The sequence below is a fragment of the Pempheris klunzingeri genome, chromosome 4 (assembly GCF_042242105.1).
Source record: "Pempheris klunzingeri isolate RE-2024b chromosome 4, fPemKlu1.hap1, whole genome shotgun sequence".
Lineage (NCBI taxonomy): Eukaryota > Metazoa > Chordata > Actinopteri > Acropomatiformes > Pempheridae > Pempheris > Pempheris klunzingeri.
This window is the reverse complement of record NC_092015.1, coordinates 4,391,169-4,412,860: the sequence shown is the minus strand read 5'-3', so window position 1 is coordinate 4,412,860 and position 21,692 is coordinate 4,391,169. Positions and strand designations below refer to the sequence as shown.

Genomic DNA, 21,692 nt, shown 5'->3' with positions numbered 1-21,692 from the left:
CATACAACCATGATATTCAAGGAGTTTACTGCGGTGGTGTAGTTTCCACTGAATAAATGATAGAGGATCAATCCCCTCCTTTAAAAAACAAGTTTGAAGTCATTTGTGATCATTCACAAAAGAAAAAAACAATTTACGAGTGCAGGTTCGACCTTATCTGGAGCTCAACAACCTGATCGCTCCTCCAGTTGACCTTTGAGACAGTTCCACAGTGGTGGAATAGGCTGACGGCTGATGTCTCTGCTCTTTTGATTGGTCACTTTCAGCTCCCACAGTCTCCTATGAGAAGCTGCTTGGAACAAAACTTAAAACTTTACTTGCACATAGATACATATATGTGATGTGATATGAGAGGCCTACATATATATATATATATATATATATATATAGTACACATGTGTTTACGTCACACTCATATATACTCACCGTACGCATCCATGTGAAACAGTGTGTGAGTGTCAACTGTTTGCTTACCCAACACTGTCACTACCCATGAAGTGTGTTTTTTTAATGACTGGCTTCCTGTGTCTCATCACTTCATCGAGTTGCTTGGTATCAATGCTGAAACAGATAATCTCTCTTCCTCGGCTCGGGGCTGATCATCTGTCTTAACTTGCCTACATCTTGTGTCCTGACATGGCTCCTGTTGAGGTCAGACTGCCAGAAAGCGTATATTCAGCATTAGGGATACAATCAACTGGTGGAGTCTGTGCAACAGGAAACACTAATTCATTATGTGTGCATTGTGTTATCTATTTCTTTTTTATCTCTGCCTCAAAAACCTCTGCTGTGATTGTATCATAGATACTATTGATGCTATGGTTGCATATTGAACTGTCAGTAAAGCAACAAGTTAGTTTCCTTTGATCAAACCAACTGCTGACAAAGTTTTTTTTCTAAAAACACTTTACAGAAGGAATAAAGAAAAGCTCAGAATATCCACAATAGTGTAAAATCTAAAAAAAGTTTCTGTGCAACTGTCAGAGACTTTTATAGTTTCTTTTGGTGTTCTGTCTAAAATAAAATAACATAAGCCAGCTTTTTATTGTGCTTTCTTATCAGTTGTGTGTCGTGGTTCAGCGTCACGTTAAGATGCCCTGCCACTGCTCTCATTTTAAATTAGCGAGTTTGTGTGTGAAAACAAAAACAAGACTGAATTTGATTTGCCGTCTTTCACAGTCTGAGCTGGTTGCGGGACCTTTGAAGTCGCTAAGTGGTTGTTACTCGAGCCAATAATCTCATCTTTACTGCGGGAAAATCTGCATATGAAAGTGTGTTTTCAACAGAACAGAAGTAAGGCATTGTTTAAAAACCGGTGTCACTCCTCCAGCTCTAGTAGGAGGAATCTTGTTTGTCTAGAAGAACTCACCTGACGGCAGGACAGCCCTCCTCCTGTACATTCTCTGACAAACAACAAGTGAGAGAGCTGTGTCATTCGAAGGAGAGCCAGACCTGTGGGCTGAAACGCTTCTCGCTCCTGCCGCAGACAAAACCTCTTCACCATGGGGAGGATTGGCAAGGAAGTGGCAGGTCAGACCATCACCTTCATAGGCCTTGTTGGGGTGGCGGTGACCTGTGGGATCCCCATGTGGAGGGTGACCTCCTTCATTGGAGCCAACATTGTTACAGGCCAGATAGTGTGGGACGGCCTGTGGATGAACTGCGTGATGCAGAGCACCGGGCAGATGCAGTGCAGGCTGAATGAGTCTGTTATGAGGCTGTCAAGGGATCTGCAAGCCGCCCGCGCGCTGGTCATCATCTCCCTCGTCTTCGGCTTCATCGGCTTCATTATCAGCTTCATTGGAGCCAAGTGCACCAGCTGCCTGGACAAAGATTCATCAAAGGCCAAGGTGGTGATCATAGGCGGCTGTCTCATCATCGTCTCCGCCATCCTGGTCCTGATCCCCGTCTGCTGGTCTGCAGCCATCACCATCACAGACTTCGAGAATCCCCTGACCATCAACACACAAAGAAGGGAAATCGGAGCCTCCATCTACATTGGCTGGGCCTCAGCTGCCATTCTTCTGATCGGTGGGATCATCCTAACCACGTCCTGTCCTCCTCAAAAACCGGTGTATGGATACCCAGGCTACCCCCAGGCTCCGATCTACCCTTACGCACCCCCGGGGGCAAACCCGCCAACGTATAGCCCTGTGTATGTTCCACCGTCCAGCCGACCATACACTGCTTCTGGAACATATGCACCCGGCAAACCGTATGCAGCACCAGCTACATACCCTGCTGGACAGTACCTCTAACAACTGAAAGGACAGAAAAAGGACAAAGACTGTGATTTCTGCCGTGATGGCTTCAAGAACTTGTTGTGAACTTGTTAGAACTTGTTATGCCAAGTTTAATCAAAATACAGTGTGTTTCTAGACGATGGTATGTATTCCAATGTGTTGTTGGAATTTAACATTAATTCACTCAAACAATCGCTGTGACCTTTGATTATGATGAATCTTTCATAATAATGTTTACTCTTTTGGGTTGATTTTGTGCTCTTAAGTAGAAATCCTTCTAGTGAAGTCTATGAAGTCTTGCATCAGCATGGCAATGAAAGTTTCAATGGTTTTCATGAGGAAATCAGTGTTGATATATTTATTTCCTCATCATACGGAGCAGATTTTGTAAATAGTGATTCGTGATGTGTTTCTGTAAATGCCATTTTAGTTTTGAGATTATTGTAAAGAACTTCAATAAAGCATTTGTTTTATATCCACTTATCTATTTGTGGTGTCAATATCAAAACATATTGTTACTATTTTATGGGTAACAATATGTCATGGTTAGAGCCTTTCTGGGTGTCTGTGAATGGGTGAGAGTCATGTATATATAAATATATTTTTTAAAAGTATTTGTTAAGTGTGATCCATAAGTCTAAAGTCTTTGAAACACACAAAGGAGCATAATAAAGCTTGTGAAAATAAAGACAAAATGCACAAAAGTGGTCTTTGTAGTGATCACAAGTCAATCAAGTGCGTTGATCGATACAAGTATTATCATTCTGATTAAAAAAAACAAACAAATAAATTCTTGGAATAGTCATAGTATGATGATTAAACAGAGGTAAAATGGAGCCATACATGGAGGCTCCTTCGGCCTGACTTCCGGCGATACCATCCATGTTGGGGTTTTTCTTTAAACCTGAAACCAGTGACCGGACCTGATCTTCCTGTAACATGTCCAATCAAAGGTTGGCCAACGGCAGAGCATTGTTTGAATGACGTGCTTTGTTACGGGCCTCATTTACATAGAGTCGTATAAAGCTGATGTTCATCTTATCGAAAGTGCTCTCTGTCTACATATGAATAATGTGAAGAATCTGGTTGGGCCGGTCAGTCACTTAGCGCACTAGTTTCAGGTGAAAGGGAAGGACGTTCTGACTCCACCTCCAGCACAGACAACCTTATAACCAACGTAAATGTGCCACAGTCTTTATTCAACCTGAAACCCCAAACTGAGCTGACCTGCTCCCGAAAACCTTCATCCGTTTTGCTCCTGTTCAGTTCCAAGTGACTCAAACTAGACCTCATCATGGTGTCGATGGGACGGCAGATGCTGGGCTTTGTCCTGGCCGTCATCGGTTTCCTGGGAACCATCATTGTTTGCGCCCTGCCCATGTGGAAGGTCACGGCCTTCATTGGAGCCAACATTGTGACGGCTCAGGTCATCTGGGAAGGCTTGTGGATGAACTGTGTGACGCAGAGCACTGGTCAGATGCAGTGCAAGATCTACGACTCTCTGCTGGCTCTACCCCAGGACCTTCAGGCTGCCAGAGCTCTTGTGGTCGTCGCCATCATCGTTGCTGCCTTCGGGATCATCCTGGGCATTGCGGGAGGCAAGTGCACCAACTTTGTGGAGGACCCAACTTCCAAAGCCAAGGTGGCCATCGCTTCTGGAATCATCTTCATTTGTGCCGGTGTTCTCATCCTCATCCCCGTCTGCTGGTCTGCCAACACCATCATCAGGGATTTCTACAACCCCCTCTTGACCAGTGCCCAGCGGAGAGAGCTGGGGGCCGCACTGTACATCGGCTGGGGCACTGCCGCACTTCTACTGCTCGGTGGTGGCCTCCTCTGCAGCTCCTGCCCACCCAAAGAGAGCCCAGAGTATCCAGTCAAGTACTCCGGAGCCAGGTCTGCGGTCAGCAGCCGAGCCTACGTCTGAGGAGTCCACTCTCCTGAGAAAAAGACTCCACATTATTTTACTTTTCTTGAGTAACTCTCATTTGTCGTGAGTTTCCAATAGCACCACAAGCTGTGTCTCCATGGGATGATACACAGTAAGAGTTAATTTCTGAGAAATTCAGGTTTCTTTAGTGGAGGCAAGAGAGAGTGTTTCTTGAGAAACACAAAATAAAGATGTGGTGTGAAACAACAGTGCTGGAAAGAAAATCTCCCAACAGCATGAAGGACTGAGTGAGAGCTGTTCTATATAAAGCTTGTATCATATCTAATTTTCCACTGAATGTCTGGTAAATCTAAGCTGTGCTAGAAGAATATTAATGGTCAACCAAAGACTACTACAATACTAAGCAACTACAATACTTGTGAATATGTTTTATAGATTATTATTGTATTGAATGTTAGACAAATATCTTTGTTCAATAGCATTATGAAAAGATTACTTTTGTTAACAGAAATCACTGATTTAAAAACTTATAAATAAATTATATTCAAAGTATATACTTTTGTCAAAGTATTTCTTTTAGTTCACCTACATTTTGTGCTGTTCTTGTTTTTGCTGTGTTGAAGCCGACAGTCCAATTTAAAGACAGACATAAATGCATCAGTTGAATCAAATAATTCAAAGTGTGCATTAATTAGGAGTTTAAGGGTATGAGACACTATATATATAAATATATATAACAAAACATTGTCTTTAAGGACATACATGTCAAGCACATTTAAAGACAACGTGTAGCAAAAACAAATCCTCCAAGTTGACCATGTGAGGAGGGTTGAGGAATGCAGTGATGATCCAGATTATCATGCAACACTACCTGCGGCAAATAAAGCTGTCATGGTTTCCACTAAAAGAGGTCACAAACTAGAAAATGATCAAGCAGAAACTAATTCTCTTCAAAAACATCCAGCAGGTTGCTTGACTTTTTGCACAGAGCTGTTAAACTAGTTGAACCAGTTTCCCAGTGTTGAGTGCCAGTTCAAACCTTTTCACAGATACAGTCTGTTAGTTTCAGCATGTGTTAAGAGCCATACCCACACCAGCATTTATTTATATTTGAATGAAGAAAAGACTAAATAAATCTAAAAGTAACATACTGGAACATTTTGAACACTCCTCAGACAATCCAATTAGCTAGTGACCAGCTGCTAATAAACATTTTCAGGGATGTATTATAGAATAGCCTTTATTGTCATTGCAGTACAGTGAAATTAGGATTATCATTATTTCTCCCATAGACGTTACTGTAGACGGGGACACGTCCTCCTCTGTGTTAAGATGAATCCACAGTGCAGTCAGTAAATACTAAATAAAGATGTTTCTGTTGTGTGGGCAGATAATAGATACACATTGGCGCCATTATTCAACAATGACCATGAGGTTTGAGGATCGTCCCTCAATTAAAGGGCATTGACAAACAATATTAGCTCATTTTGAGGATTTATTTGTAAATATCAAACACTGAATTGCATCCAGAAAATGACTCCTGTATTTCTATTGTGTTCTGAAGACATTTCACAAACATGATGTCAGCAAAGCATTACAGGGTGTTTCTGTGGTGTGTACACACCCTGGTCTGCCTAGTTTCACATTCCTGATGATGCCCTCTGTCATCACAGAGAAAATCTACCTGAACTTGTTATGGATTAATGATTGAGTGGCAAACTCACTGTTGTCAAAGACGACAATGGAACAAATGCATTATGGTCATTTCACATTATGTAATGATCGAAAAATGGGTTTCAGTAGATGAAACGTTAAAATCATCCTTTCAGTGATATGAAATATCTTTTTATATTTGTTATACCTCATCATGTTGCTTGGTCTGTAATACCTTTATGCATATTAATGGTTACAATTATGTTTATAATCTAATCAGATATAATCTGAAACTAAAACTACAATTACAACTAATTACAACTACGCTTAATTAAAAGCAAAATTTCAAACACATCTTCATCACCTACCTAAAGGTGTTTTGAAATATGACAAACAGGCCGAAGCCCCAAATGTCAGCAGATACAACCGTTTTTACCTGGTGATGATTAAAACATGGCAGGAGGTGGTAACGCATATTGATTTTTGTTAAATAATCCCACGATACACCAACATCTGTGGGTACTTTGAATTTCTAAAAAGCCACGCATTTCCCTTTTCTTTCCATTTTGTCCCTGATAGCATTTCAGTGAGTTCGGGTTGCCTCTCAGAGTGCGTCCGGTTTGTTTCATTCACAACCAGCAGTGAAGTGAGCACATGCAGACACTCGTATGTACATAAAGAGATAAATCACTGTTTGTCTGTGCAGTGAATGGCAGGATGGATTCTTTTAATTGTCACTGTTTGCAGACTTGTGGCCTTCCCTTCGTTGTGCTCTATGTGCTGTCTCTCAAACACTCCACTCTGCATTCAAACCGACTATTATCAAGTTGGTGCATTTCTGTCACACGTTGTTGGTACCAACAAAAACTTGTGTAACACAATCCAAATCTCCATCCAGAAGAGGGATTGAAACCCCAACCTTTTTATTGTCCCAGCGCACAAAGAATCCTGCATGGCTGGTATTCTTTGGCAGGGCCTCTAATGTGTCCTTAATAGCTAGGCTTTCACACGTCCTTCTTCATTCTGGAGGCAGATGCACCACATAAACACCCGATCAGCTCCTGATATTCTCTCAGAGACACTCAGGGAGAGAGGACGATGACTTCCAAGGGGATGCAGATGGTCGGCTGCGCCCTGGCCCTTATTGGGTGGATCGGGGTGATCGTTGTCTGCGGCGCTCCCACGTGGCGGGTCACTGCCTTCATTGGCAACAGCATAGTGACATCCCAGACCATATGGGAGGGCATCTGGATGAGCTGCGTGGTCCAGAGTACAGGCCAGATGCAGTGTAAGGTGTATGACTCCATGCTGGCTCTGGGCACGGACCTCCAGGCGGCACGGGCCCTGGTGGTTGTTTCGATCGTCACAGGCATCGTGGGGCTCCTCATAGCTTTCGCTGGTGGAAAGTGCACCAACTTTATTCCAGAAGAGAGGGCCAAGGCGAGGGCGTCAGTGGCCGCAGGTGTGGTGCTGATCATCAGCGGACTCCTCTGCTTTATCCCTGTTTCCTGGACTGCCAGCATCATCATAAGGAACTTCTACAACCCTCTGATAGTAGACTCCCAGAAAAGAGAGCTTGGGGCCTCTCTTTACATCGGCTGGGGGGCCGGGACGCTGCTGGTCTTAGGAGGAGGGCTTCTGTGTGCAAACTGTCCCCCCAAAGAGGATGACACCCCCTCTGTGAAGTACCTCATACACAAGTCTGGAGGAAACAGCAAAGTGGATTCAGTCAAGTCTTTCACACCGACAAAGACGTATATCTGAGATTTCTACAGGGACAGAGAGAGGACTGCTGTTGTCAAGAAGTAAAGGAGGCTTCGAGTTTAAACAGTCAAGAAAAAGGACATACACACAAGCAGCCCACAATGAAGGGAATATGCACTTTGTTCTTATATGAGAATCACACTTTGGATGTATGAAGATGCTCTTTGAATGCTGTTATTGTTACTCTCGATGATGAACATGTGTATGGGGTTAGTTTAAATGATAGAAACTGTGTTTTACATGTGGCTGGTTTCAGTTAAACTTTATAATTGCACTGTGCATCTTTTTGTTCTTTGATATTTGTCTATAGTTTTTCCCAATAAATGACCCCCTACTGTGAGCTTTTCTTCCTCTCGTGCTTCTTGTTTATGTATATTTCAAAAATGCACCCGTGGTTATTCAAACCAAACACAGAGAGAACCTGTTTGTCAGGTACTTACCAGAGATCACTATCCAGGGAACAAACGTGGTGACTCAGGGACTTAAAATCCTGTGTTCAATAAAGTGTGACTTTCTTTTAAAAGTTTCATCCATCACTGTCAAGGTTTGCTGCACAGATACTGGAAGAGGAAATAGATTTAAGTAATCAGAAGCAGTTTCATTTTAAATATGTCACAAAAGTTCAAATTGTTTTTTGTCCCCATCGACCTGAGGGGAGTGCAGTGTTTTCTCGTGTTATCAGGCTGCAGATCAGACAGGGGGGAGAGTCACGCTACTCGGATGGGACAGGAAGTGTCTGAAGAGCTTTTAGTATTCCTGCTTTCTCAGCGGTTTCCTTTCACATTTCTCCCCACAGCAACTTTCTGTAATCTGAGAACAACGTGAGAATAAAGACGAGACCTCCCAGGTGTTAGTGAAAGAATGAAAAAAGTTAAATTTCCTTGAACAAGTCACTGTAATCACATAAAATATACAGTGCAAGTGCATTTATGAGACTCATTATTTAAAGACACTGAACACACAAAAAACACAAATGAAGCCATTAAAAAAGGATGTTTTTTTTCTTTCCTCAGGCATTTTTTAAATCTGAAACATCTGTAAAAACCCCAAAGAGTGATATATCCCTGGAAAATGACATGCAACCTTATGAACATTCTGTTGAAAAGGTTGATTTAAGGCTGACTATTCAAAAAACACTGGGATACGACCCTCAAAAAGCACAAATACTATTTGTATTTGATCTGTGAAAGTCTGAAAATGACACCAAACTTTGTAATTTCATGTCAACAACAAATTGTTGAAACAGAAGATGGCACTTTTTTTTTGTGATTTCTTTTGTCTTTTTAAAATTACAATGTGTAATTGAAAGAGAAAATGCACCTTTTCGTTGTGTTTGTCTTTTGTGACACAGTGCTGCCTAGTGGCCCTTTGCCTCCATGGCTGGAAAATCTCTGCGACATCTGTTACAGGAAACAACTTCAGCTGTACGGAAAAAAAACATCACTACAGTTCCCGTTATCACATCTGATAACTGTGAACACAGCCGTCATCTGCACTTTGTATCTTCTGTCTGTCTGTCTGTCTGTCCGTCACTACTTGTTTTTCTTTAGTTGACCTAATAGATTGAAATGAAAGCCTTTCATGAACATCACGTTGACCTGATTCAGAGGAGCACATTTCAGTTTTGTAATAAAGAATGAAACATAACACTGAGATCACTCACTTTATTCCACTAGCAACATATCAGGATGTGATAAAAGGGAGATTACATCTGTATATTCTGAATAAACACTAAAATGTTTTTGTTCCTCTCCACCCTCTGTGTTTCCCAGGGTGTCTGCACAGTGTCCCATGGCCCTGCAGGAGCTGGGGATCAGCCTGTCCATGATAGGCGTCGCTGGGACCATCCTGATCTGCGCTCTGCCCATGTGGAAGGTGACAGCATTCATTGGCACCCATCTGGTGGTCATGCAGGTGTTCTGGGAGGGTCTGTGGATGACCTGCGTCAGCGAGTACACAGGTCAGCTGCAGTGTAAGCTTTATGATGCCCTGCTGGACCTGTCACCTGACCTCCAGGCGGCCCGCGGCCTCATCTGCATCAGCCTGGTGCTGGGATGTTTGGGATTCCTCATCTTCCTCCTGGGAGCTCGCTGCACCAACTGCCTGAGCCACCCGAGGATCAAGGCTCGTTTAGTGCTGAGCTCTGGGGCCACCTTCTGCCTGGCAGCCCTCACTGCCATAGTTGCTGTTTCCTGGACTGCAAACTCCATCATCAGTGACTTCCACAACCCACGCGTCCCTGAGGCACTGAAGAGGGAGCTCGGAGCAGCCATATATGTAGGCTTTGTGACATGTGGGCTGCTGTTCTGTGGGGGAGCCATTCTGTGCACAAACTGCCCACCACAGAGGGCCAGGTTCCCCTCCAGTGGGTACACACGGGCCAGGACACCCACACACAGCAGCTACGCCATCAAGAACTATGTGTGAATTGAGAACACAGATCAGTCCATGTGTTAAAGTTACCACTTTAGGATAAATGTATTGGACTGGGTGATATAATGCAGTTGGCCAAATGTAAAAAATAACACTTAAGTATATGAAAGGACCCTTAAGGTAGATTTGACCATTATCAATTAGGTTACTTTAAGGTTACTTTACTCTTTGTGAGTGTCAGGAGACGTGCAGTTGAATTATTAGATCTCTATATAGTGGAAACAGGCTTCACTGTATGTCTGAAACAGCTACAATTAACCGATATCTCAGCTTTTGAAATAGAAATATGTCAAAATGAATCGTGATGTGGATTTCCCTGGTCTTGTGACTTTGCTACCAAAGAATTGAGAATGGATTTGTACCCCTGTAGCTGAATGTGCATGCATTTTTATCCAGTAGAATATCGTCATTAATCATGTTTTAGTTACCATTTTCGGTGAAATTATAATCAGAGAACATTTGCCATGCTAAAAGCTTGTGTGCTTGTGATTTGCATCTTAGACTTGGAAATAAACACAGTGGAGTGAACACGTGCCAGTCGAATCAGTATTCTGCAGAGAGAAGAGTTGTACATTGGAATAATGTTTGCATTAGGTGTCATTGTTGTTCTGCACCCAGTAGCTCCATCACTCTGCAGCCACACTGCTACTGTTACAACACAGGTCCAAATGTCAGTAAGGGACTCGTGGCTCTTTAAATGAAGTTCTCTCAGAAAGATGACACAGTGGCTGAAAAATTGGAGCACAGGGGAACCTTTGTTTTCCTCCTCTCCACAGAAACTGGGAGAAAGGGATTGTTTTGAAACCATAGCAGAGCAAACAGAGGGATTTCCCTCCTCCACCCAGCTGCGGCTATGCTGTGCTTTCTTCGGCCATGAATTCCAAAGAACCGGTTTCCCCTTTTTGAACACACATGCAAAACACACACACACACACACACACACACACACACACAAAGATAGTCTCTGCCTCACACATGCACACACACGTTAAAAAAACACCCCACCCTGCTCTGCTGCCAGCTGTTTCTGGTTAGGCAGTCAGGCCTGCGGTGGAGAGGAGGAGCAGGCAGGCCGGAGTCATGGAGTGGCAGCTGGAGCTTGCTGCCCTCGGTCTCGCCTTCACAGGGTGGCTTTGTGCCATTCTGACTCGCTGCCTGGCCCTCTGGAAGGTGAGTGGCACACTGCACAACAACACGGCTACCCTTCCTGCCTACTGGGACGGTGTGTGGCTGGAATGGGATCACTGGGACTTGGCCCACGATGGGAGTCTCCACTGCTCCTTCTACCAGTCTCTCATGTCTCTTTCTGGAAGTTTTCGGACATGGAGAGCCCTCATCATGGCAGCCATCGGAGCCGGGGCTTTTGCTGCGGTGATAGGAGCAGTGGGGGCTGTGTGGTTCCCTTTGCGCGGCCAGATCAAAGTGGTTTCTGGTACTCTCTTTGTTTTGTCTGGGATCCTGCTGCTGGTTCCCACAGCCTGGACGTGCCACCACACCAGTCAGCCACTGGAGGGTGCTGTGCTGCTGAGGAGAGACTGGGGACCTGCGCTGTACCTCGGATGGATCTCCTTTGGTCTGATGCTGGCAGGGGGGCTGTTTCTCACCACCAGATGCCCCACTAATGGGAGGCAGCCGCAGCCTGAAGAGAGCAGGAACCCAAACATAGGCGAGGAGGCCAGTCACCCACTGAGCAGGATCAATAGGACCGCGTTCACAAACAGCCAGTTTGAGCGCAGATCAGGGCCAAACTGAGGGGACTGGGACGTAACGTTTAACTGTGTGAGCGATTAAAAGTGTTCACAGCAGAGGAAAACCTCTGGCTGCACATGTGGAGTAACGATGCACTGGCTAAAGTGATGTGTCATGTGACTAGTTTAACTGATAGGGATATGGGTGGGACTTTGAATTTACATCTTAATTGCTGTGTTTCATTCATTTCTATTGAAGCTAACACACTGTACTGTATATAATGTAGAGTAATGTTTTATATTAAATGCTCATTTCCCCGTTTGAACATCACTGTAAAACAATACTGTGTTTGCCTTACTTGATGCAATAATTGATACTAAATCATTGGCATCAGGACATAACAGCCTTAAATGTGAACACGGTAATATTGGTCTTAAAAATTAATTACTGTACAAACATCTACATCGCCCTACAGTAGAGTGATACATTTCCTTATTTGTTTTGTTGAGAGTGACAAAAGCTGTTTACATCTGAGATGAATTCTTCTGCACAAAAGGACACTGTGGAATAAAGCATGGCAAATGATTCAGACGTGTCTGTGTTCAAAGGTTCTTTGAGTTTTAATCGAGTATCATCGTGGTTTTAACTCTTGAGGCGTTATGGAAAGGAAGCAGCGGATGTCTTGTGTGTGTTGATACACTTACAAACTAGTCACAGCAGATTGTAAACTGATCAGAGGTGAAACTAAACTTTTCAGACTTCTATTTGCAGCTGAACACCAGACAGCATGATACACATTTCAGAATAAGGAGTACACTAACTTGTCCAACTTCACAGTGGACATCAAAGATGAAACCTGATGGGAAAATATCAGTTTCTCCTGTTTTCTTTTATAACTCAGAGGAGCTACATTTCTCACATTTCTGATTTGGATATTATTCTACACTCTGAGCTCCTGTCAAAACTTTCAAAGACATTTCTTTTAGTTCTGCATTTTTACACCCTGGGCCTTGTTTTGTTGGTTTAATAGCACAAAACTTTTTTTAAAATGATTTAAAAACATAGCTGAGGGGGTGGGGGTGAATTCCATATTTCATTTGTAATAAAAGTAATGTTTGGCAATATTTACAAACACTGTATTCTAGCTTTTTCTGAACATTGTGAATATAAATCATCGAACAATATTCAAGTTAATATCTGTATAATTCTATATTCTATCAATAAGGGGTACAGATGAGATGGAAATGTTACGTTTCTGTTAACTGTGTGTATAAGATAAGCCTTTACTGATCTGATATAGTGGGGAAATCACTTTGTATACACAAAAAAAGAAAATATTTTGTTAAATATTTATTTGCTACACAGCAAACTCATTCATTATGACAAAATATAAATTATTAGGTTAAAGAAATTAACCATAAAAGTAGGATGCATGACCTCATGGCACACAAAGTCAGATGGAAGGCAGAAACGAGCTCAGCCAGAAGTTCTGTTAATGGTCTACATGTATTAATGCTCAGGCACGCAGTCAAAACTTCACCCAGCATGCAAATCTGGCAAATAATATAATAGTCAAATGAATCCTTTAAACACAGAGCGGCTGGGAAACAGGAATGACGGCAAATTAGAATGAATCTGCTCATGAATACAGTCTCTTAGGTGGGTTTGTGAGAGCGGTGAAGCCTGTTAGTGAGGAGAAGGTGCAGAGTCCTGACGGCTCGGGCGACTATAGTTTCTCATCTCCCTCCTCCACATCCTTCAGACTGAGAACCTCCAGGGAACCTCGGCCTTTAGTCTCACAGCGGATCAGCTCATCGATCTCCCTGAAGCAGCCGGGGTCCACCAGGCACACCTGAGGGTGAGGAGGAGGAAGGAGGCACAGACGGGAAATAAAGGCATCGCTCCATACACAAAGACGTGTCTCATCTGAACCTGGTGACACGGCTAAACTCTGGGTGTCACTCTGGACCAATAAGTCACCTGTCACATTCGTTCTTGTTTTTTTCCAGCTGAGAAACAACACAAAGCTCAGGCCCATTGTGTCTCAAGCGGACACGGAAATGTTAATTTTTGTCTTCACCTGCCTCAGCACAACGTCCCCAGGTTGTTTTGCGAGTGGTCCTTAGGTCATTAGGCTCTTGACCTCCATAAGGCTTGAAACTACAGGAAACAGCCCTTTAGACGCTCTTCCTTTGATTTAAGGTCTGTGGACTCTTTTAAAAAGCAGCCAAAGACCCACTTGTTTAGAATGGCCTTGTGTCATTTCTCTGTTTGGTTATAAACACTGACTGATGATTAGCATATTTACTCTGAAGTGCTTTGAGACGTCTCTGCTGTCAGAAGGTGGAATATAAATAAAGTTACTTCCTCTATGAGCCAAATATTAATAGGACAAGTTAAATTCCTTCCTGTTATAAGTATTCTGTCAGACTATGTGGCTGCTCCCTGTGCCCTCTGTGGCCTGGCGTCAGTCGTCATTAGTATCAAGTGTGCAGAGTGCACGCAGCTTCAGGACGCCAGGGCTGTTTTTAAAAAAAAACCAAAAAAAAAAAACCTTCCCACTCTTTCATCAACTGGACTACAAATAACCTGCTGAATAACTTTACTTCCGTCACTCCAACCTTGTTCTGTACATTTCTTGGCAATAGAAACGCGGCTATGATGGACTTTAGGAGGTAGTCAGAACATTTTCTTAATTATTTAATACAGAAATAAGGGAAATGTTACAAAACTGAAGGAAGAGAAAGTATGAGCTTTAAGTTTAGGAGGATTCAGCTGATTCTCAGAGATCTCTAGTCTTGAAAATGTATTCAGTGCCTGCAGATAAAAAGAAGCTAAAAACACCTTAAAACCTTAACGCTTCTCACCATTTCCAGCTCCTCATCGAAGTCTTCACTCTCCACGACCTGCAGGAGCGGCTTCAGCTTCTCCTTCAGCCTCTTGGCCTCCTTGGCGGGCAGCACCAGTCGCAGCCTCATGTGAGCTCTCTGGATCTCCATGGTCTCCTTCAGCTGCCGGATCACCTCCAGAGCCTGGGAACAACGGGACACATCAGACTGTCGCGATCGCACAAAGACGGGATCACCATTCCCCGCGGCGACGGCCGGAATAAAGTGAAGGAAAGAACATCAAACTCTCACAGCTTGATTTCTCCTGCATGAAGAATTTAAAGTCAAAATCTGATGTAATCAACATTAACCATCCTTGTGAATGCCTTATCTTCAAATCACACAAACTCATTCCTTTCATCGTGTGTGTAATTCTTATGGTTTGAGCATCACAAATCAAATGGATGTGCTACAGCCGATATCTGACAAGAAACATCAAACTGCGGGTAAGATGAGCGATTTATTTTGTTGAATGTTTGAACACTGGCTGCAGGAAATTGCTGTTAAGTGTGTATTTATTCTTTGCAGTTCTCCAACAGATTGAAAATGTACACGTGGCAATCAAACCAGTGGCGTTTAAAGTGGAAAACAATACACTAATCGCTTCCAAACATATCAGTAGACGTGTCAAACTCGAGCAGATGTCCACACATGGACTAATAAATAATAATAAATCGCATTGTGTTGGATAGGAGGAGGATAGGAGAGACGCTGCTCTGTTTATTATGACAAACTTCTGCTGCTCCAGCTCCTCTCACAGGGGAACCACACAAAGAGGGGGGAGGAGGAAATGAAGGAGGAGGAGCACTGAACTTATACATGATGGAGTCTGGCGGTCGTGTGGCAGTGTTACATTATTACTCCTCACCTGCTGCTTGGTGCTCTTGCCCGTCTTCACAGAGTAGTGGATGTCCTTCATGGCCCGCTCGATCAGGTTGACTGTATACGGCCTCTTGGTCTCGGGGTTGACACACTTCTCTGCCACAATCGTCGCTATGTCCCTGTACATCGTCTCCAGCTGGCTCTGCCTTTCTTTGTCGGACACCTGCAGCTCTCCTTTGATCAGGATCTGTCCAGGAGAGAAGGGATTAAACGAGAAATTAGGAAGGAAACAGCTGATAAACAGTGAGAGAGAGAGAGAGGGGGGGGGAAACTACCTCTCACCTGTTTACAGATTTCTGTCTGATCCTCGGTCCCAAAAGATTTGGTCAAGTCATCCTTCTTGGCCACCTGCCCTTTGGACACATTCACGAAAACAGAGTGCGTCTGCAGGACCTCATCCAGGTCCTTCTCCCTGCAGGAAAACACACAGTTTGGCCCTTCAGCTGTTTGGTGTTTGCTGCTTTTCAAACTGAGCGGCTTTAATTGGACATTTTGAAAAGCCCAACAGATAATAAACAGGACGGAGTTCAGTAAACTTTGTGGGTGTCGACATTACAACATCACTCACGCTCCTGATCTCCAGCTCATAACTTTGTTCTTGTAGCAGGCGATTTCAAAGCGCTTCCCTCCTTTCTTCATCCTCACCACCGCCACGTTTGTCAGCCGTATTTGATTTGTTGGCGTGAATATAGACATGTTTCAGGTTAAGAAGACGAGCCGCTGCTGCTGCTGTTGCTCAGAAAAATCTACTGTCAGATTACTGCGTCGTTGGTGCGCTCCGAGTGCGTTCGTCAGGAGTGTCCCCTAAGAAACGTCGACCTGAAACAACAGTTCCGCTTCTGTTTAAATTGAATAATTTACTGAATTATGGTGCTTTTTAAAATCCATATAATTTATAAAATATGTTACATATTATTTATTTCAGAATATATATATAAAATAAATCTTATTTTACTTAAAACATATTTAATGTTTCAGAAATAATTGTGTACAGTGCATTCCAAAGGTCACACTGCATAGTTACACATTATATTTTTACGATTTTAAATGTTCACAAAAAGATTGACTACACTAGTTTGGCTGCCTTACCACTTGGTAGAGTTTATGTTTGAGTTGACATATTTATAGTCATGACTAAACAGTATGTCGGTTTGGCAATTTTATTTTGATAGTTAACCGGAAATGTTAACCGGTACGTTGCAGTTAAACATCCATTACTCTTAATACAACTTCATCGGCAGCCGCTGACTCTACAAAGAATTAAGGATCACAAATTATCACACTAAATATTTTAGTGAACATTTTCAAAACAACATTTAATGGACAGAGATGGCGGTCAAGGCAGACATATTATATTAGCAACACTTCCGGTGAACACATTCAAAATAAAACTACGCAGTGGCGTAAAAACGCGCCGTGACTTCAGGAGTGATTGCATTAGCAGAGCTGAGAGAAGAATTTGTTTTTTTTGTGGGGTATCGATCTATTTTCGCCTCGATACATCGGCTCTGAAAGTCGCGTGACGTCAACAACACGAAGAACTCCACTTCCCAGCATGCCCATCGGCCAAACAACATGGTTGCACACAGTACTACCTGCAGAGGACTGTGTGTTTAAATGTACCATTTGCAGCGATGCTGGGTGTCTTTGCTTTTGTTTTGCTTTTCGTGAGTTCTGTGTCAGCCTCGACCCCTAAAGGTGAGATTATTGAACACTTTAACGGAACAGGAAGCTAGTTTGGCGTCATGTTTTGGCTAAGGCATTTAACATTGTTAGCTAGCATGTTCTGCTAATCCGCCCTTTATTTGCTGCAGGTGACTTCAGGTTTGGTTTTAATCCTGCTGCCTTGTTGCTCCTATAGGATTTGCAATATGACATTAACAAACTCAGCTATTTATTATTCATGTGCTGATACCAGAGGACTGAGTTTGATGTCTTGTCTCCCTCCAGCCTCTCAGGATGCCCACAGTCCGAGTGAGAGCTACTTCATGTCGCTATGGCACAACAGGCTGTACCTGTACTCAGCTGCTGCTCTTGTCTTTGGGATCTGGTTCTCATTTAAGATGTTACTGACGAAGGTGAACTGTCATTAAAGTGCTGATTCTTGCAAAACTGTGTTTGCAGAGGCTGCTGGTTTTCTGTTTTTGCACGTTTGAGATGTTTGTCCTTGCAGATGAGACAAAGCTCCACATGCACCTGTCGTGTATTTGTCTTTGCACTGATTGTCTTCCTCTGCATGCTTGTAGAAAAGCTTCTCCAAAGAAGTGGGTTTGCTGGTCTACAAAGCCGTGAAGAAGGATGACTCCTCTGACAGAGATGCTGTAGTTCACGTGTCCGGAGTTAAAATCCTCTATGGCTCACAAACTGGAACAGCAAAGGTAGAAATACAGTTTACTGAAAGCTTAAACATCCTCACGGCCCCATAATATGAACAGAAAGATACCATGATGCTGCAATATGCTCTTAAAATCCAGCATGATATTCTTCCCCGCTGCTTTTTGTAAACAGAAGTAGACAAAACATCCATCCATCCATTGTCTGTACTGTTTATCCTGAAGTGTCGCAGAGGGGGGCTGGAGACAATCCCAGCTGACTTTGGGCGAGAGGCAGGGTACATCCTGGACAGGTGGCCAGACAATCACAGGCCCAACACATACACTGCTCACAAAAAGTTAGGGATATTCGACTTTCAGGTGAAATATATGGAAAATGTAAAAAGTGAATGCTACAGTGATATTATATCATGAAAGTAGGGCATTTAAGTAGAAGCATGCAATGGTCATTTTATTCATCTTAAACAATTTATTGAAAGAAAATCTAACAGTGGTAGGTATACCACAACAAAACATTTTCGGTGCCTCAATAAATTGGGATGTGGCCAAAGGACGTCCACTCCTCTCCTTTCTGTGACTCTTCCAGTCTCTGTATCACTGTTCCAACCTCCTGATGACACTCTGTGACCCTCTAAGCTCAGTGAACACCTCCGTCTGAGGACTTCCTGTTTGAAGCCTCCAGTGTTGAGGTGCTGCTGATCAACTGTTAGGTGTCGTCTTGGTCTCATGATGTCAGAATGTGAACAGCAGGATGAGGAGGACTGTTTAAATACCAATTCTAACTGAAGCAGGAAATGTATTGGTGGATTCATGGATCAAACCTGTTGTGAATGTTGCTGTTAAGCTTCTTGTTAGAGAACAGCAACTGGTGCAGAAAGTACTGAGACACTGAACAGTTGGACATGTGCATTCAAAGGTTTAGAGAAGGTCACATTAAGTTCACCTGGAAAGGTTAGAATGCATTTTAGGTTCATCCTGAAATTTCACCTGAAAGCCGAATATCCCTGACTTTTTGGGAGTAGTGTACATGGACAATAGAGTACATCCACACAGAAAGGTTCAAGGCTCAAACCGCAAACCTGCTGGCGAGCGGGTTTGAACCCAGACCCATGTTGCTGTGACGCTGCCCCCTATACAGTCATATCTTTACATTTTAATTAATCTCTGCTACAGTGTCAACAGAGTCTGAACACATTAAGTTTCACAAATCTAGAATTTATTTCAGCTTTACAGACCATAGCTATGAATAAGCAAATATTTTACACATCACCAAAGCTGAAACTCCAGTCATGAGTGATTAGTTCACAGCAGCTCACACAGAATAAATGTTCCATTTTGAGACGTCTGATAATCAACTGAGACTCTTCTTCTGTTCAGGGCTTCGCAAAAGAGCTGTCGGAGGAGGTGAAGGCTTTGGGTTTACCGGCAGAGGTGATTGACATGAAGGACTACGACCCAGATGATCGGCTTGCTGATGAGGTGAGTCGGGTCCAGAGAGAAGATCCCTTTTCTTTTTTCAGTCGGGGACAGAAGGACGATAACGATAACGATAATACCTCTACTCCCACTCCTACTAATAATAATGGTAATAATAGTAATAACAAGGATACAAGTCGTCGACTTCAGGATATCAGTGTGAGAGACTGTGTCCTTGAACAAAAGCCTAAACTGTTGCAGCCTTCAGAGCTGCTCCTCTCAACGTAACCCTTAATTTTGACTTTGTATAATGTGACTAATCAATGCTTCCTTTAATTGTTTCAGCTCTGTTGTGAGAAGAACCATGTTGTTTTAGAGTGTCAGTTAAATCTCTCAAACGTAACTTCAAGCACATACGATGTGGCGACAGGTGCTTACAGGCAAAGCTTAATTAGAGCAGAATTAACCAAAGTGAACTACTGTTTTTTAGTGAAACCTTGCCAACAAACAGTTCAGTAAGCCTTCAATTCTAAATGTTCCAGCTCAGCATTTCCTTCATTTTTCACTGATTTGATTGCGATTGAACGGCTGTCACAGAGGACAAATGTGTTGCACAAATCCTGCTCAGCTGAAGAAAGATGGATTATTTTCATCAGCGTTCCCTTTTTATTTTGTGGGCACAGGCGCCGTGCAGTGCCGTGAGAGATGAATAGGAGATTGGTTGGCTGGTGCACAGCAGGAGAGTAAATGGCTATTTATTCAATAGGACAGGGATACAGTTTTCAGTGATGGAAAGTCTGCACAAGAGAAATGACCGCAGGCTTCAGTCGCTCCCCAGATGCAGCTGATCCTCTGCACTCTGACCCGCTGGCAAGCCATCACCGTAGAAGACACGATTTGTTTGGCAGCTTGGACACTATTAGACATGAAACAAGAGACTCCTGGAGATTCCAGTTTCTTAACGCTGGGCCAAAGAGGTGATGTGTTCTTACTTTAGAAAAAATACATAGAGGCAAGTCGTTTTTTCTGGGGCAATTTGGTGCTCTAGTGCTTTGCAAGATTTGTCTTTGTTTGGCTACGACTTACAGTAGGTGTGCAGATTCTGTATTCCACCACGCCGGCTACAGCTGTGGCCAGAGACATACAAACATCTGCTTGGACACAAGGATGAACTGAGTACAGTTTGATGGTCAAAGCATGTTTCTGGCAGAGTTCATACGCTAATTATGACAAAATAACACATGTCCAATAGGACAAAATGATGAAGACATGGCAGTTTATAACCAAAACATCAAATCAGCTTCATTGTGACATCGTAATGTTCTGCAAAAGCAGGAGCCGGAGATGCAGGTAATAATAGATAATTGTAGTTATTTCTTAATTTCTATTTTTGTGTGTCTCCATCCTGCTCCATGGAGGTCAGAAATCAATTATTGCATAATGTTGTTACTCACATCCAAATTAACAATCGTCTTAATACTGTTGTTCAAAGTATTCAAGAAAATGTCTTGGATCAAGTAACTTATGTTTTCAAATGAATGTATGTTAATGAAATGCTCTCACTTCATCATTTCCGTGTCTTCCTTTCATCTGTTCAGTGCACCAACAAGTCAGTCTGCGTGTTTCTCGTGGCCACCTACACCGATGGACAGCCCACAGAGAACGCTGAGTGGTTCTGCAAGTGGTTGGAGGAGGCGTCCACTGACTTCAGATATGGGAAGACCTACCTTAAAGGCCTCAGATATGCAGTGTTTGGTCTGGGCAACTCTGTCTATGTTGGCCACTACAATACGGTAATGAGTGGTTTCTATATCAAGTTAGATCACAACTATAATACTGTTTAATTTTATGTCTTAAAATCATTTATTGAAAGAATATCCAAAGCTGTGGGGTTGACAGCTGTAGCTCAGTGGTAGGAAGTTGTCTGAAGATGCAGCTCACTGAAATGTCACCTCATTCAGCATTTAGTAACTTTTACAAAAGAGCCAAACTTCATTTGTTGAAACTCTATTTAGTGACTTGTCTTTCGTCTCACCAGGTGGGTAAAAACGTGGACAAGTGGCTTTGGATGCTGAGTGGCATGCGAATCTTGACCAGGGGAGAGGGCGACTGTAATGTGGTGAAGAGCCGTAATGGCAGCGTCCAGGCAGACTTCCTGGCCTGGAAGGTCAAGTTCCTGAACCGCCTCCAGGCGCTCGCCAAGGGTGAGAAGATGAGCTGCAGTGGGAACTGCAAAACTGGAGGCTCCTGTAAGAACAAGAGGAAAGACAGACAGGAGGAGGAGGAGAAGGTAGCTCTGCAGAGTAACCACTCCGAGGTAATGGCAGATTTGATTTACTTTCTTCTATATGTTAACAGTGTTAATTTGTTGAGCCTGTGTGTGTGTGTGTGTGTGTGTGTGTAGCAGGAATAGCAGGAATATTGATCAACTTTTCATTGCCTGTCACACATCATATCTCAGTTGATTAACTGGGCATTGCTTATCCAGTTGAACTCAAAG

General features: G+C 43.1%; 7 protein-coding genes across 7 annotated transcripts in view; 6 read left to right on the top strand and 1 right to left on the bottom strand.

Annotated features, from left to right (window-relative positions):
- The first annotated feature begins 1,469 nt into the window (after nt 1-1,469).
- Nucleotides 1,470-2,866, top strand: cldnf (claudin f). The gene has a single exon (XM_070829215.1). The coding sequence runs from the start codon at nt 1,503-1,505 to the stop codon at nt 2,256-2,258; it is 756 nt and encodes a 251-aa protein (XP_070685316.1). The 5' UTR covers nt 1,470-1,502; the 3' UTR covers nt 2,259-2,866.
- Nucleotides 2,867-3,460: 594 nt separating this feature from the next.
- Nucleotides 3,461-4,644, top strand: LOC139199654 (claudin-4-like). The gene has a single exon (XM_070828740.1). It carries the CDS (start codon nt 3,538-3,540, stop codon nt 4,168-4,170), a length of 633 nt encoding a protein of 210 aa, XP_070684841.1. The 5' UTR covers nt 3,461-3,537; the 3' UTR covers nt 4,171-4,644.
- A 2,241-nt stretch (nt 4,645-6,885) lies between these two features.
- LOC139199626 (claudin-4-like) lies at nt 6,886-7,631 on the top strand. The gene has a single exon (XM_070828695.1). The coding sequence runs from the start codon at nt 6,886-6,888 to the stop codon at nt 7,549-7,551; it is 666 nt and encodes a 221-aa protein (XP_070684796.1). The 3' UTR covers nt 7,552-7,631.
- Nucleotides 7,632-9,342: 1,711 nt separating this feature from the next.
- Nucleotides 9,343-9,978, top strand: cldnj (claudin j). Its single transcript, XM_070828696.1, has one exon. It carries the CDS (start codon nt 9,343-9,345, stop codon nt 9,976-9,978), a length of 636 nt encoding a protein of 211 aa, XP_070684797.1.
- Nucleotides 9,979-10,989: 1,011 nt separating this feature from the next.
- LOC139200465 (claudin-4-like) lies at nt 10,990-12,240 on the top strand. Its single transcript, XM_070829767.1, has one exon. It carries the CDS (start codon nt 11,065-11,067, stop codon nt 11,734-11,736), a length of 672 nt encoding a protein of 223 aa, XP_070685868.1. The 5' UTR covers nt 10,990-11,064; the 3' UTR covers nt 11,737-12,240.
- A 770-nt stretch (nt 12,241-13,010) lies between these two features.
- On the bottom strand, nt 13,011-16,197 carry sbds (SBDS ribosome maturation factor). The gene is made up of 5 exons (XM_070829278.1): nt 16,012-16,197; nt 15,726-15,855; nt 15,430-15,630; nt 14,541-14,705; nt 13,011-13,525 (listed from the first exon to the last, which is right to left on the bottom strand). The coding sequence occupies exons 1-5, from the start codon at nt 16,137-16,139 to the stop codon at nt 13,400-13,402; spliced, it is 750 nt and encodes a 249-aa protein (XP_070685379.1). The 5' UTR covers nt 16,140-16,197; the 3' UTR covers nt 13,011-13,399.
- Nucleotides 16,198-17,014: 817 nt separating this feature from the next.
- The window catches only part of tyw1 (tRNA-yW synthesizing protein 1 homolog (S. cerevisiae)), a 53,303-nt gene continuing 48,625 nt past the window's right edge, over nt 17,015-21,692 (top strand). The window contains exons 1-6 of the mRNA XM_070828992.1: nt 17,015-17,141; nt 17,394-17,521; nt 17,690-17,821; nt 19,154-19,255; nt 20,791-20,985; nt 21,231-21,509. Of these exons, the coding sequence (XP_070685093.1) occupies nt 17,078-17,141; nt 17,394-17,521; nt 17,690-17,821; nt 19,154-19,255; nt 20,791-20,985; nt 21,231-21,509 (900 nt within the window). The 5' untranslated portion in view covers nt 17,015-17,077. The remainder of the gene's footprint in view (nt 17,142-17,393; nt 17,522-17,689; nt 17,822-19,153; nt 19,256-20,790; nt 20,986-21,230; nt 21,510-21,692) is intronic.